At 42.3% G+C, this 16,282-nt stretch overlaps 1 protein-coding gene across 1 annotated transcript in view; it reads left to right on the top strand.

Annotated features, from left to right (window-relative positions):
- Positions 1–5,692: 5,692 nt before the first annotated feature.
- LOC138918367 (uncharacterized) overlaps positions 5,693–16,282 on the top strand; it is a 201,741-nt gene continuing 191,151 nt past the window's right edge. Inside the window, exons 1-7 of the mRNA XM_070239620.1 lie at positions 5,693–6,392; positions 6,994–7,096; positions 7,461–7,569; positions 12,941–13,037; positions 13,476–13,552; positions 14,025–14,168; positions 15,032–15,123. Of these exons, the coding sequence (XP_070095721.1) occupies positions 15,074–15,123 (50 nt within the window). The 5' untranslated portion in view covers positions 5,693–6,392; positions 6,994–7,096; positions 7,461–7,569; ... (2 more) ...; positions 14,025–14,168; positions 15,032–15,073. The remainder of the gene's footprint in view (positions 6,393–6,993; positions 7,097–7,460; positions 7,570–12,940; positions 13,038–13,475; positions 13,553–14,024; positions 14,169–15,031; positions 15,124–16,282) is intronic.

The following is a 16,282-nucleotide window of genomic DNA, read 5'->3' as shown; positions in this document are numbered from 1 at the left end:
AAAATTGAAAGAAAAAAAGAAACTCTAACATCTATCAATAGAAAATCGGTTGATAAAATGCAGCCATAAAAAGAATGAAAAAGTTCTTTTTTTTTTTTTAAAGATATGGAACAACTTCAAGTGAAAAAAGCAAGGTGTAGATTAGTATATGGTATATAGTATGGTAGTATTAGTATATAGTTTAGTATAGTATATTAGTATATAGTATAAATATATACTTACATTTTTTTAAATGTAAAAGGTAATAGTTTATAGATTCAGAAATAAATAAAATTTAAAAGTAGAACTATAGATCTAACTCATAAAATGTGACTATTAAAGGGTTAACTCAGCAGATTTAGGATGTTCAAACTCTGTACATTCTAAAGACATCTCCCCGGAGATAACCAATGATCCTTGGAATATCCTGCCTGATAAGAGTGTCTTGGGCCAGCCTGGTGGTGCAGCAGTTAAGTACACACGTTCTGCTTCTCGGCGGCCCAGAGTTCGCCAGTTTGGATCCCAGGTGTGGACATGGCACAACTTTGCAAAAGCCATGCTGTGGTAGGTGTCCCACATATAAAGTAGTGGAAGATGGGCATAGATGTTAGCTCAGGGCCAGTCTTCCTCAGCAAAAAAAAAAAAAAAAGAGGAGGATTGGCAGTAGTTAGCTCAGGGCTAATCTTCCTCAAAAAAAAGAAACAAAAAAAACAAAAAGAGGGTCTGCATACCTGGGGCCTTGAGCCATGCCAGATAGGTTATGCTAATAATGTGATTTATGGTAAACACCTGTTTTTCTTTGCCTGGGGCCCTTTGTCATGCTGTATCGATTTGACCTCTGGGAGGGACTAGAGACTGAGTAGTTAAGGTCAATCACATGAGGGCTCCAAGCCTATGTGTCTGATCCCCAGTAAAATCCATTAAAGTTTGGACGAGCTTCCCTGATTGGAGATACTTTGTACACGTTGTCACACATCATTGTTAGGAGAATTAGGTTCTGTTCACACAACTCCACAGAGAGAGGACAACCAGAAGCTGTGCCTGGTAACCTCCTGGACTCTACCTTATGTGCTTTTTTCCTTTGGTGACTGTATTCTACATCTTTTCAATGTAATAGACCACAACCATGAGTATAACTGCATTTGTGAGTACCGTGAGCCCTTCAAGCTAGTTCCTGAACTTGAGAGTGGTCTTAGGGTCCCCTAACACAATAGGTAAAGCGATATTTAGAGGGGAGTTTATTTCTTCATATGCTGGGATTAGAAAGGAATAAAGAATGAAAATTAGTGAGCTAAGCATCCAGTTTAAGAAGTTAGAAAGAGGGCAAGAGAAAACTGGAGATCCACATGCAAAACAGTGAAGTTGGACCCATATCTTATACCACTCACAAAAATTAACTGAAAGTGGATTAAAGACTTAAATGTAAGACCTGAACCCATAATACTCCTAAAATAAAACATATGGAAAAAGCTCCTCAACGTTGATCTTGGCAAAAATAAACAAGTGGGACTACATCAAACAGAAAATCTTCTGTACAACAAAAGATACAATCCACAAAAAGACACGGGCACCCTACAGAATGGGAGGAAATATTTGCAAACCATATATATCAGATAAGCGGTTAATATCCAAAATACATAAGAAACTCATACAACTTAATAGCTAAAAGACTAATAATCTGACATAAAATGGGCCGAAGACTTGAATAGACATTTTTCTGAAGAAGACACACAGATGGCCAACAAGTATAGAAAAAGATGCTCAGCGTCACTAATCATCTGAGAAATGCAAATCAAAATCACAATGAGATATCACCTCACACCTGTTAAGATGTATTATTATAAAAAAAAAAGACAAAAGATAAGGAGTGTTAGCGAGGATGTGGAGAAAAGGGAACATTTGTGCCCTGTTGGTTGGAATGTAAATTGGTACAGCCACTACAGAAACCAGTAAGGAGGTTCCTGAAGGAATTAAACATAGAACTACCTTATGACCTGGCAATTCCACTTCTGAGTACAGGTGTTTGCTTACTTCCAGAGACACACAGAGGAAGAGGCAATCAGGATTTGCACACACAAGGGAGCTAATAATTGACATCTCAAATGAAGTTGGGGTACATCCTGGAGGGACGCCCCACTCTTGCTCTGCTTCCAGCACTTTTCCCATGTCCCATACTCCCCCAGCACAATGGGAAAGTAGGAGGTTTCAGGGAAACAAAAAAAATCTCATTAGCCAAATAACAGAGGGAGGATGAGGAACTATTTACCTACCAAAACATACTTCGTACTGACGCCTAGGACTCACAGTTTTGTACATCTTTATGGGAATCAATCATTTTGCTAAAAGAGTGTTGTTCCAAGAGTTGCCACTGACATTGAATACAATAAGAATAGGGCTCCTTGGAGTTAGACAATACCAGGCCCTACTTTCCACAGCTAATATCAGGACAATCAAAATGCATGAATGGGCTGACATCTTGGGTATGGAGTGGGAGCAGGATCCCAGAGCCCAGCTGCTGGCGCTATATTTTCTCACTAGAGTGGCAGGCTTCGTGATAGTTATTAATATTGAGAATTCACTATCAGTCCTCAGGCTTAGGGCAGGGGCCCCAGCAATGAAAGGGCCTCTTCTTTTTGAGACCTCCCACCCAGAACTTCCACTGGCACTGGGATCCAGAGCTTAAATTACCTGTCCCATGCATTGGGTCACAAGAACAAGTTTGGGTTTTATTAGGGAGACTAAGTGGCAGTTCAGGAACTTGTGGCTGCTGTCCCCTAGATGCAGGGTCTGTTCCTTCTTTCTTATGGGGACTGGAGAAAGGCAGATTATCTTGCAGGTGGAGGGCCCATGGCAATGCTTCAGTGTGGGAAAAAGTTTGAGCTGATAAGACTAGGGGGATAATTTCCCTATGTAAGGATTCTTGCTCTATCTCCTTACTGTAAGAGTAAAGGGGTCATGACCTAACCAATACTGTGCAGCTGTTGCCATGTTCTGAGTGTGTGTTCATGGCCCTATCCACCAACAACTAGTTATTCTTGAAAATAAAATAAAAATTAGTAAGTTTAAACACAGTATGTATTATGCAAATCCTAAAAATGATTTTGCATGAAACAAATTTCGGAAACAAACTGTCTTTAATTTTGCACTTTTGACACGATTTCACACAGTACTGTTAACTTTACTAGAACATCAAAAGTTGCTATTTAAATGTTCTTCAATAATGTTTACATAGTCATTTGCGGTGTTTGAATATTTCTTCTAGGCCATATTTTCTTAAAAATATTAATAAACAGCATTTCTCATTTATTAAAAATATGTAAATAAAATGTTATAAAACTATAAAATAACTTATGATTTTGAGAATTCCTAAGAGTTGAAATTTCTCATTCCTGAATCCTGGAACTTAATATCTTTTGTGAATTTGAAAACACATGATCAAATGAAGACCAGATGCTTGCTCTTAAGATTTTTTTAAGGGCAGTGTATATCATGCTAAAGAAGGAGAAGAGCCCCCCAAAATGACTGATATTGGGTGTTTTCTTACCTTAGTAATGGGGGTATAGAGCCAGATTTAATTTAATTTAGAAAAATTAATGTGACTTTTTTGCATCTCAATGTTGTGGAACAAATTCATATTTTTAAATTTATCATCCATTTAATCTTACAATTCTATGTATTGCTCATCCCCTTTGACAGAAAAAGAGACTGAGGCACAGAGAAGTTAACATACATTTAGTGGACTAGCTCAGAAGCAGGAACCAGGGATGGAGAACTCCCTGGTATTATGAGGAATAATCTGAATATAAGTGATATAAAGTACAACTCAATGGCCCAAATACAAAAGGGAATATATTGACTCATGTAACTGAAAAGCCTGGATAAAGACTGGCTTTAGGCAGAAGCATTGACACCTGGTTCCACTGACATCGTTAGGATTCAGTGTCTCTCCATTTCTTAGTTCTGTCTTCTGTACTGGCTTCATTCTCAGACTTTATATGGTGGCACGATGGCTGCCAGCAAGTTCAGGACAATACCCTCCCAGGTTCAAATGTAGCTGAAAAATATGGTACCTCGTTCACAACGGTCCATGTGAAAGTTTCATTGTGCCTTAGCAGCTCCAGTTGAGTCACATGCTCACCTCTTTTGCCAGGCCTGAGTCACAAACTCATCCTTGGCGTAGGGGTGTGGTGGGGAAAACTAAAAATATCTGCACGTAGACTGAGACTGAAGAATGGGAGTAATTCCCCAGAGACCAATAGAGATACTGGTTCCAGATGGGAGAATGAATGCTGGGTGCTAAAATCAATCAAAACAGTTGTCTACTACATCCTTCTCTCCCTGCTCTGCTGCTGTCTTCTGGCTCTGAGCCATTTCATTGCACCTCTAGCCTCTCAAACTTCAGTTAAAGGGTGGATGCAAATTCTCTGGAGGCTCTGGCAGAGGGAAAGGGGCGGGACGTGTCCCAGTGCAGATGAAAATTTCTGGGAGATCCTACCTTCCATGTGATTGGGCCATCCGATAACCTAGACTCTTAATTAATAGATTTCCTCATCTCAGAGCTCTTAATCTTAATTTCCATTCTAACTCAGCTATGGAAAGTCTTAGAGCTTATTTCCAGGAAGAGCTCTGCCTTCTGAAATAATATTCTGATATCCTTCACTTTGACCTCAACCTCCAGCCCTTCCAGCCTATGTCCTCAGTATGCCAAATGCCAGTTCTTCAACCGTGTCAGGATCTTCAGTCCATCAACGTTTCCACCCACTCTCTAACCATTAGCAACCTATTTTGTCTTCATTTCTTCCTTCTTTCATTGATTTCAAGGTCTATCACTTAAACGACATCCCAAACACCTCCACCTTATTTCCTTTTCATCATGCCTGCCTGGCAGAATCCCAACTCTGCCTCTTCCAGGTCTGCCCTCTAGTAAGTGATTCAGCCTTATTTGATAAAATCACACACATGAGGATATTGGTGCTACTATGAACTCATGGTCGCAACTAGTGATCTGCTCCAACACCAAGTGAAAATCCTTTATTCATTCACTACTTCATTCATTCCATTCCTATGAAGCACCTTCCATGTGCTAAGTACTGTACTTAACCCTTGTGAACCCCAACACAAGAAGCTTCCTGCCTTGTAGAGTTTACATCATGACCTTCTTAGTCAATCCTCTCTTCCATCCTATTCAAGACTATTTCACATATTCTCCACTTTCCTCAAACTTTTGTTCCCCCGGCTTGATGGGCTGGAGCCCCTACAAAGAGGAACCGGAACCCATCAAATGGGAACTTGACATCAACAAACCTCCAAAGAGACTTATATCCCACCACTTCTTTCCTTTGTTTTCTTCTGAAAGCAGTATCTGCACCAGACTTTCCTTGTCTCTTCCTTTCTCCATCCCAACAGTTTCCACACTGTATTGTAACTTTTGGCTTGGCTGTCTCTCTTGCCTGAAGACAGGAACACTGTCTATCCCACACACTGCCCTGTCCCCAGCATCTGGAGCTCAATGTGTAGTGGCTACTCAATAACATTGGGAATAGTGAACGAACCACAGGCTGGATCTCCAGGAGGAGGCCCCGGCCAGCGTCCCCTGAGGGCGGCGCGCGCCAGCGCCGGGGGCGGGGCCAGCGCCGGGGGCGGGGCCAGCGCCGGGGGCGGGGCCAGCGCCGGGGGCGGGGCCAGCGCCGGGGGCGGGGCCAGCGCCGGGGGCGGGGCCAGCGCCGGGGGCGGGGCCAGCTGGACGCCCTTCTCTGGCGCCCTCGTGGCGGTTCAACGTACTTCACCTCAGGAAACCCAGATTCCCCTCTCTGGCTTCCCGGAGACAAGAGTTGGGCACATAATCTTCCAGATCAGGGTCGCCAGCCTTTCCGGATGTCCAAGCGTCTTTTCAGCCTGCCCAGCCCGAGGGGCTTTTCCGACATCCCTGTCAGAACGGCAGGGAGGCTCCGGAGCCCTCCAGGGCCCTTGCACTTCCTGGCCTCAGACGGTGCTCCGGTGCTCCGAGGCTGCTCACGGCTGGGCCTCCGAGGTGTCGAGCCCTCTGTGCTGAGAGTCCACGAACATCCTGACATGAGGTAGTCAGGAGGACTGCTGTTTATTGACCCGCCATGAGGAGTCAGGGCTTCGGCGGGCGGCGGGACCCGAGGCCCAGATTCCACTTTTCATGGGAATCTGTTCAGACCTGTCCGATAGAGCTGTGGTGAGACGGAGAGCGAACAAGAAAGGCGCTGCAGACGGGACCAGAATTGAGGACTTGGCGTGTGGCCCTGCTGCAGCTGCCACGTGGCCTTGGGGACCAGCCCACAGCCATCGCCCGCCCCGGCCCCTCGCTGAGAGGCGTTAGGCCTGGTCAGAAAGACTGCGGGCGAGACCTCAGGCCGTCGGCCTCTGCCGCTCCGCCCGAGACTGGGGTAAGCATCCCGCGCTGTCTTTGGGGGACCCGGATCCGGGATGTGGAGGGTGCTCACGGTCCCTTGGGACCTGCTTCCAGAAGAGCTGATCTTCCATGAAGCTCGGTGGCGCCAGCAGCGAGGCCCACTGGAAAGGTGCGCGGGAGGCGGCGGGAAAGGCGGGGACAAGGCCACGTGCCCCAGACACCAGGACACTTCGTCCTGAGGCCTCAGGCCGCCTCCCGCAGGTGGAACCCGACGGCAGGCTGTGTACCCGGCGGAGCGTCCGAGACCGCTGCTTCCATTCCGCATCTGATGCATCCTGCGCTCCTCAGGCCTGGTGTTCCATAGGATCTGTAGCCGTGTTTGTTCCCCCCGAGGGGGAGGGAAATGAGGGTTTTTCAAAAAGCTTTTCTGAGAGAGAATTCCTACACAGTTCACCCCTTTCAAGCCTACAGTTCAATGGATTTTTAGTATGTTCCCAGAGTTGCGCAGCCATCATCACTATCTAATTTTAGGACTTTTTCATTACCCCAAAAAGAAGCCCCAGCTTATTTCTAGTTTTCCCTAATTCTCTTCCCTACCCTCCACCCTCCATCCCGGGTCTTTGTTTTGTTGTTAGTGCCATGGTGACTCCGAGTGACCCCATGGACAGCAGAGTGGAACCCTGCCTGGTCCTTTTGCGCCATCCTCTCAGCTTCCAGCACTCTATCAGGGTTTTCATGGTCAGTATTTTTGGAAGCGGGTGGCCAGGTCCTCCTTCTTAGTCTGTCTTAGTCTGGAAGCTCTGCTGAAACCTGTCCACCATGGGTGACCCTGCTGATGTGTGAAATACCGGTGGCATTGCTTTCAGTGTCACAGCAACATGCAGCCACTACAGTATGACAACCAAGAGATGGGTGGTGTGGTTTCCTAAGAACTAGGAACCCTAGTTCTGAACCCTAACCACTGGACCACTAGGGTTGGCTACTCCTTGTGTAGGCAACCACTAGTGTATGTTCTGCCTCTATAGATATGCTTATTCTGGACATTTCATATAAGTGGAATAACACAATTTGTGATCTTTTATGCATGGTTTCTTTCCCTTAGCATGATGTTTTCAAGGTTCATCTGACTTGTAGCACGTCAGTACAGTCTTGCTCAGCATGATGACATTTTGATCAAAGATGGATGATATATACAAAGGTGGTCCCATAAGGTTAGTATCATATAGCCTAGGTATGTCGTAGGCTGTACCATCTAGGTTTACGTAAGTACACTGTATGATGTTCGCACAATGACGGAATCACCTAATGATGCATTTCTCAGAACATATCCTGGTCGTTAAGTGACACACTTCATTTCCTTTATTGCTAAATAATATTATGACTATCCCACATTTTAAATAACCCTTCATCCATTTATCAACATTTGGGTTATTTCTGCTTTTTGGCAATTATGGATGATGTTGTTGTGAACATTTGTGTGAAAAGTCTTCATGTGGATGTATGCTTTCATTTCTCTTGGGTATATACCAGGGAATTACTGGGTCATATAGTAACTCTGTGTTTAACCTTTTGAGGAACTACCAAACTGTTTTCCAAAGTGACTGTACCATTTTACATCTCCACTAGCAATATGTGAGGATCCCAGTTTCTCCTGTATTTGTCAATGCTTGTTATTATCTGTCTTTTTGATTATCACCATCCTACTGTGTGTGAAGTGCTATCTCATTGTAGGGAAATGCGTTTTTAACAGTTGTTTCCTCATTATAAAAATGTTATAGAAACAATTTTGAATAATTTGAAAAAATTACTTTTAATATATGTATATATTTCTTTCCAGACATGGTTTATATAATACATGGTTTTAAAAATAAAAGTAAAAAAACTTTTGACATTCAATCATAAACATGTTGTGTTTATGTAAACTCTTCCTACACATTATTTAAAATAACTATGATATTCTCCGAGGTGGATATACCATATTAACTTAACCGTTCTATTTTTCTTTGACGTTTAGGTAGTTTTCAATATTTTGATGTTATAAGACTTAGGTTTTTCCACATAATTGTTTTTACTTAAAATTGATCTTGTTCCAAAAAGCATCAATATTTTCCTGAATTTCAGGAAAACCCAAGGTTCTACCCATGGGCTGCTGCTCTTTTCTTTCTACTGAGTTATCCACTCAAGTCATTAGTTATCAGTGCTAACTTCTTCTCTGAGCTGCAGACTCATAAATTCAATTGCTTCCTAACCTCGGTTTCCCACAAGTACCCCAGACCAAAGATCTTCAAAACTTAACCCATTATCTTCCTCTATCACCAACCTCGTCTTCCTTTTTATTTCCAGCACCAATAATTAGCACCCAGTCATCCAAGGAAGAAAGACAGGAGCCATTTTTCCCCTTCATCCTTCACAATAACTAGTCAGTCACAAGTTTTGCTGATTTTGTCTGCTTTTTCTAAAGTCTGTGCCTTCTCCCAGTTTTCCCTGCTACACTGGTTTTCAGGCTCTCAACATGTCTCACCTAAGCTGTGCAGTAGCCTCCTACTTGATTTCTAATCCCTCAGCGCTGTCCCTCTTAAATTCTTTCCCCTCTCTAGCTCTAGACAACCTGCCCACCACAAAATCATCATGAAACACCCCTACTTAAAATCCTTCAGCGATCCTCTATTGCCTAGTAAATAAAGTCTATATTTCTTAATATGGTGTAAAGGGCTCTCTATTTTTGTAGATTTTGGTACTCTCTGCTCTATATTTGTTACTAGAATAATAGATAAATGTCTACATTTTCCCCTGAAGTCCCCATGCTGTTCAGTGCTTCCATGTGTTTGTTTATTATGTTTTTTCTGTCTTGAATTTCTTCACCACTTTTTTTCTCCTGCCTAATTACTTACTGTCCTTCAAGCCCAAGCTCAGGCATCATCTCCTTCAGAAAATCTACCTTGAAGTTCCAGAGTGGGCCAATGACCCTTCTTTCTGCTCCACATAGTGTTGGTCTCTATCTTTGCACTTCAACATCCTTTTAAACCTACCTCCTGAGAATAAAGTTTCTTATAATTTCAATATCTATAGTCATTCCGTTCATTCCTTTTTCTTCTGTTTATAATTGTTGTTGCCTCCTGCTCATGGTGGTTTGATTCCTCATATGTTTGCTAGATTTTATCAAGAGCTTGTATTTGTCTGAACTTTAACTGTGAGAATCCTGAGGGACCCGAACTGAGATGATTTGCCTTGGTTTCTCCTGGGTGCTAGGGGTCACTACCAATCAGGAACTCTTTCAATTTAATTTATTGGATTGAGGTTTCTTGAACTGTGATTGTAGCATAAATTCAAATCCCAGCATGAGAATAAGGCTGGTTACAAAACATTAGGGAAGACTATTGAAATTATTAATGTTTTAAAATCCAGTGCCAGCAGATATACTGACTTGCTTGTAGGTTCAATTTGCCAGCATATAGATTTTTCCAAGTTTATCTTTTCAACTAAATATATATCCAGTTTGGGTGCCTGGATATCTGTGGAGGTCTCAGAGTCAACTGCACACTTCTTTAGGTTCAAATCCTATTACTTGGTTAACCAGCAAAACTCTAGATTCCCAGGGATATGTCAGAGCTTTTCAAAGCCCTCTCTTGACATCTGTTCCACAGTTTTTTTTTTTTTTTAAATGTTACTGTTACTGAAAGTTTCTGAACTTGGTGCCAATCCAAATAATGAGAACAGAGTTTTGGGTAATAAGGAAAAAAACAGTTTTATTATTTTCTTTCCCAGGCAAAGGGGGTACCAGTTAGCTAATGCCTTAGGAGCTACTGGCTCCCTGTTAAGAAGTGGGTAAAGGGTTTTAAAGGTTTGCTGCTTGTAGGGAAGGAGAGCCTGTGACCTTGCTGATTAGCGCTTTCCCACCAGCCTGTGTTTGGCCTCATGAGGCTGCTTGCAGAGAGGTGAATGGTGAGATAAGGGAATCTGCAGGTGGCTAACCTTGGTTGTCTCCCTCCGTGGTAGATGGTGGATTCTGGTGCCAGGAAGCCAAGGAGTTGGGGCCTGGGAAGCTTCAGTTTCTTGATATTCTCTGGACATCAATTTTCCTGTAATAAACTTCAAGGACCCATGATTAGCCAAAACTTTAGTGTGAGTCCAGTGTGAGGCCACCTGGGCTTTAACAATTTGTAACTTATATTTGGTTGTAAAGCTTAGGGAGTCAAAGGTTAAAGAAACAGATATTTACATATGAGTGTAACTAAAGAAGCAGGGAAAGGGGATGAGTGCTTTCTGGTTTTAACCCTGTATATGCTGGGTTTAATGCAGGGGAACCAATATGAGGGCCCGTATTACTTAAAAGCGTGTAACATTACCTATTGTTTGCCCCACCTCCTATCTACCACTTTAGGCAGCCACATGTTAACTAACAAAGCTCTACGTTTTTGGTTTTGACACACTTCCAGGGCATCCCTGGTTTCCGTGTTGGCTTACCACTTTAGTTTCAGCTCTAGAGTGTAAGAGTGTATGTGTGTGTGTGTGCACGCGTGCGTATGTGAACATTTAGTACTTCTCTTACTTTCTTGTGAGTTTAGCATTTAAAAGTATGTTTGAAAGTAATGTCAGTGAAAATGGCAAAGTAGAGACCTCCAGATATTCTTCCCTTTATAAAAGCAACAAGAACACTTGGGGAAAATGGTGAGAATCAACTTTTTCAAAACTCTGGAAATTAACCAAAGGCTTGCAGCCATTTGGGGAGCATTTATTTAAGAACATAGGCTGAATTTTGGTGGGACCAGGGGGCTCTGTGATGTTCTAACTTGCCCTATTCCTATCACACCCTCCCCAGCTCCATAGTAGCCTTGAAAACCAACATCCTGCAGTCATGGTAAAAACCAGTCTCTTGGATGCCATTGGAGGGAATAAAAGGGGATTGGACTCATTCAAAGCCCCATTCCCAGAGAACTGTCATTATTTGACCCATCTAGTGGGTCCCTGGAAAACCCCACTCAAAAGACTGCCTTTGACCTGACTTGTAGCTCCTCCAGCCTCCTCCCTGAGGACATTTGTTGAAAACAATCAATCAGAGGCAATTGTCAAATGTCATAGCTTCCTGAGGTGTAAATAGCAGTTGGGGCAAACAATAGGCTAACCAAAATGCTTAAAAGAAAAAGCTGTGGAATGAGATGTCCATAGGGAGCTTTGAAAAACTGGAACACATTCCCAGGAATCTAGAAGGACACCTGTACATCTTGGGATGTGCACGTGTCCAGGACTTTGCATACTTAGGAAAGATGTGAAAAGGCCCAAAGCTCTCACCTCTAGCTAACCTTGAGGCTATGCTCAAGAAGAAAATGAAGGTTATGGTGGAATTGTAAACTTTTTGGCTAAATGTTGAAGGCATACTCTAACGTGCACACAAAGCTCCTTCTTAACAACTGAGAGACTTAGTGGTTCCAGACATCTGAGGGAATCTCTGTGCAATTATTAGCTGACCATTATGCAAATCAAACTGACTTTAGTGGTCACACTGCACAGAGAATAGAGAGTTTACAGAAGTAGTTCAGGAAAGTCATTAAACAAACACACAAAAAAACAGCATCAATAAACCCTGAGGAAAGGGAAAAGTCTGATTTCCAGTTGTTAGTATTCTTTTTTATTTTTCAGTGAGGAAGATTGGCCCTGAGCTAACATCTGTGCCAGTCTTCCTCTATTTTGTATGTGGGATGCCACCTCAGCATGGCTTGATGAATGGTGTGTAGGTCCACACCTAGGAACCCAAAACCCCAGGCTTCTGAAGCAGATCGTGCAAACTTAACCACTGTATCACCAGGCCAGCCCCTCTTCTAGTCTTCAAAAAGTCCAGTTTTCAACAAAAAATTTAGAGACATAGAAAGAAGCAAGGGCTGTGACCTTCAGAAGAGTTTCTTGGCCTTTTTTTCATCCTCTTATATGAGACAGGAAGGCTAGAGGGGGATTGGGTTCTCTTATTACCCTCCCCCTAGGCCAGATGAGGCTCTGATAGAGTAGTTTCTCTTTAGGGCAGGTCTTTCTCACAGAGAATAGAATGCTCTGAGCATATTTCAAAATGATCTGGCCTTTAAGTCATCAACCTGACACTTAAGTCAGTGACCGTTTTATTCATTTTTGTATCTTGCAAAGTGCTTTAGAGAAATACTAAATAAATATGACTTTAATCTTTTTTTTCCCATGTCTTCAACTGTGGCCATTTACTCAATACCAGAACATGTACCAATACAGACTGTCAAACTTAACTGTCTTTATTTATTCCTCTTTTTGTGGTAATTTTTATATCGTAATTTCCAAACAGAAATTTCTAATGCTTTATCTATATTTTTAAATCTTTATTTCCATATTTGTTTTCATTTGTTTAGCATGTGCTTCTGCCTTTCAGATTTACTGTACTAGGAATATGGGTGTATTTTTGATTTACATGTATTATTTGATTGCTTTCTTTCAATCCTGTGAAATCATAGCCTGAGTAAATGAAATGTTTTTTTCCTGAGTCTTGTATTAACCTTGCCTATTTTAGTCAAATTTAATATTAGCTGGAAAACATTGAGCCCTCTGGTCATTCTCTTCAATCCACAGGGAAAGCCAAAAGCTTATGGTAACCTTCTTCAGACTCAAAATATATAAGATGCATCCCCTCCATCAGATGCAAAAAAAAAAAAAAAAAAAGTAACAGGTGAGACAGTCTACTCTGAGATTATTATCCTGGGATCTTTGATCTTGGTACCCCTCCCACCCAACATTTCTTTAAGAAGAACAGCGTCTGTGTGTCTGTGATTTGTTTTTTAAAAAAGCTTATTTTATTGAAGTTATATTGGCCTATAACATTGTGTAAATTTCAGTTGTACATTATTATATATCAGTTTCTGTATAGACTGCAGGTGTTCACCACCAATAGTCTAGTTTTTATCCATTACCATACATATGTGCCCCTTTACCCCTTTCATCCTCCCCCCATGCTCGTCCCCTCTGGTGACAACTAATCTGTTCTCCTTATCCGTGTGTTTGTTTATCTTCCACATATGAGTGAAATTATATGGTGTGTGCGTCTGTCTTTAAGTCCCTGCAGTCTAGAACCCAGTTCATTCTATTCCTCACTCTATTATGATCTCAGGAATGTCAGGAATCTCTTCTTTGGGACTGCCATGGAGATGGAGTTCTTGTTTCAGTACTGGCTTGTACCCAGCACAGGTAAAGACCTAAGGATGGGGGTCTCTGGACAAGGACATCCCATCCCATCCTCTGCCCACTATATTGCCCTCTCATCCTCAGAGAGTTAGAGTATAACATTTTAGAGGTGGCTGGGTTACGGAGGGGAAGTAGAAGGGTGGAGAGAAGGGGCAGGATGGGGGGCTCTGGGGCCCAAAGACAGGAAGGTTTGCCTTGCGCTCATCTATGGGGAGCATTAATTAACATTTCTCTCCCACGCAGAGACCTCCCCGAGCCCCCTCACCCTTGGGGGACTGGGGACAACTAGGTGGATGTAGGACCAAGTAGCAGTAACCTTGTTGCAGGCCGGGAATTGGGCCAAGATGACTTAACGGGCTTGGTTTTGGGAAATTAAAAGTTAAAAAGAATGAAAAAGAAGAAAAGGCATTATCCCGAAAGACAACAGGAGAGAAAACTACTACTAGGATTTCAAGTTAAGTTCTCTCCCATTTAGGAAAAGTTGTACCCAAGTCAAATATCTGAGTCCTGCACCCTACGGCCCCACCGTCCCACCGCCCCTCTGCCCCTCGGCCCCTCTACCCTTCTGCCCCAGCCCCTTGTGAGCTGCAGCGCCTCATCGAAAGCAGCTTATCGACAGGTAAGCGAATCTTGGGTTTGTAGGGGAGGGTTACCCCCAAGAAATCCAGCTCTCCGTTGGCCCTTCCTGGTTCTCTGGGCCGCCTCTCTGGAACAGATGGCAGTGGCCTTGGAGCTTTGAGATTACTGTTTCCATTGCGCATGAGCTGGTATCCCTTGAAAGTATGGCATTTACTGGTGTTCTTTTGGGCCCCAAGCCCAATACTCAAAATCAACATTTATGCCCAAATTAATCTCTTTTAAAAGTATTTTTCTATTTGTTTTCACTTTTCTCTCCTTGCCCAGAGTTTAGGTGCTTGTGACACGTTTTTCAGTGTAGATATAATGTTGCTACTGATTAACTTGACAGTGTACTTGGTAGTGTCTTTTTACTCTCTAGTGACTTCCAGTTTTCTTACATGACATAAATCTGCTCTGTGAAATGTTGAGAGGCACATCTCTTTGCTTTCCTAGTCCTTTGATTTATTCTACAGACTATTTCAGGGTTAAAATATCGTGAATCACTATGATGATGTAAAATTGGTTTGAAACGGGTTTTGTTTCACTTTCTGGGTCCTGTGTAGCAAGTGAACAATCTTTAAAGCGCCCTATACTTGAGCCAAACTTGAATTTTATTGAACATTCAAAAATGTTTTCCTCTATTTCTTGAACTAAAATAAAATACTGAGGGCAAGTACACAATGCCTATTTCACAGGATTGATAAAATTGCACAGTATTGTAGATTTCATGTTTGTGGATTCAAAACTTTAGAAATGCTGATCCATACCTAGTAAGTTCTATGTGTGACTTTCTTTCTAAGTTGGGAATATCATTTGTGTTTTAAACTCATTGAATATAAAAATACATGCTTTTCCTTTTCTTAGATTGATTTAGAGTAAATTCAACCACATGACTGCAACAATACTATGAAGAGGAATAGTTTAGATCTCTGGTTCAGCTGTTGCAGAAGTAATACGTAAGTGATAAGATTCAAATTCACTGAATTTTAAACATAATTCTCAGCCTTGGTTAATCGAATAGGGAATACATGCGTCCCTTCTTTCATAATAGATGTAGACTGTATGCAAATGAAATTTGTCAAACTCAGAATTTAAAGACCTTGTTTTATGCCTGTAATTTCCTTAAAAATAGCACAGCTTAGGCAGTGTGCCAGTAATAAAATGCATGTGCCAGTCATGGTCCCTTTAAGCTCCTCCAGGGGTGACTGGTTGCTCTGTCCATGGATGGTGAGCTAGTGTTCAACTCAGGAAGCCATTTTCCAGAGAAGGCCACTGCAACGGCTTCCGTTGTCCCATCTTGATCAACACCTGAAACACTGTTAATTCCCACAGTGAAGGTCACAAATGAATTTTTCTTAGTGACGTTAGTGGCATGCAAAGCAGCATGATAGATGTTGGAATTGTAGGAATATTCAAGATCTGTGGAATTGGCTGAAATATTTTAGGGACAGCCCACTCTTGCATCAACAGGTTATCAGAATCAAATGAGTGAGGCTTGTAGTATATATACCCTTAGGGATGACACCAGAGGCTTTATCCTTATAGTGTCTCAAGCCATTGGTTGAGGAAGATTTCAGCCTCTAGAATATGGGGAATCTATTGGAAATGAGCCTTGCGTATAAGGTGATGTTTGGAGGACCTAAAAGGACAGACAGCTTACAAATGGTTGTGCCTGCTTACTACTGAATGTTTCATTAAATGAATGTCTGTATGTATGGCATATTTTGTCTAAGACCTGCTTTTGTTGTAACCTGGTAGCATGACTTAAAGGTGTAGCTACTCTTCAACTACCCTAGATTTCTACTGTGGCTCCTCCTACCAAAAAGCACCTAAGAATTGTGCATGCCCAAGTTAGTTTAGGTCAGTTTGCAAAACCCACTTTCCTTAGAAGGCAGTTTAGCTACCTGCTTACTCATGTCCCATGAAGGAGTCACATCTATGTCCCCAAGCAGTTTATCAAGCTAGTCTTTCAGGTTTCATATACTACTCTCCTTGAAAGGAGTTCAGGTAATATCTAGGGACAGCTCATGCCCTGTGGGTAGATTGGTGCCCCAAGCAACATTCTTAGCAGTCCTGGCCTGTCATCTGGATCTCAGGGGTAATTTGTGTATCTGC

The sequence above is a fragment of the Equus caballus genome, chromosome 17 (genome assembly GCF_041296265.1).
Source record: "Equus caballus isolate H_3958 breed thoroughbred chromosome 17, TB-T2T, whole genome shotgun sequence".
NCBI classification, from domain to species: Eukaryota; Metazoa; Chordata; class Mammalia; order Perissodactyla; family Equidae; genus Equus; species Equus caballus.
This window is presented reverse-complemented; position numbering and strand designations above follow the sequence as displayed.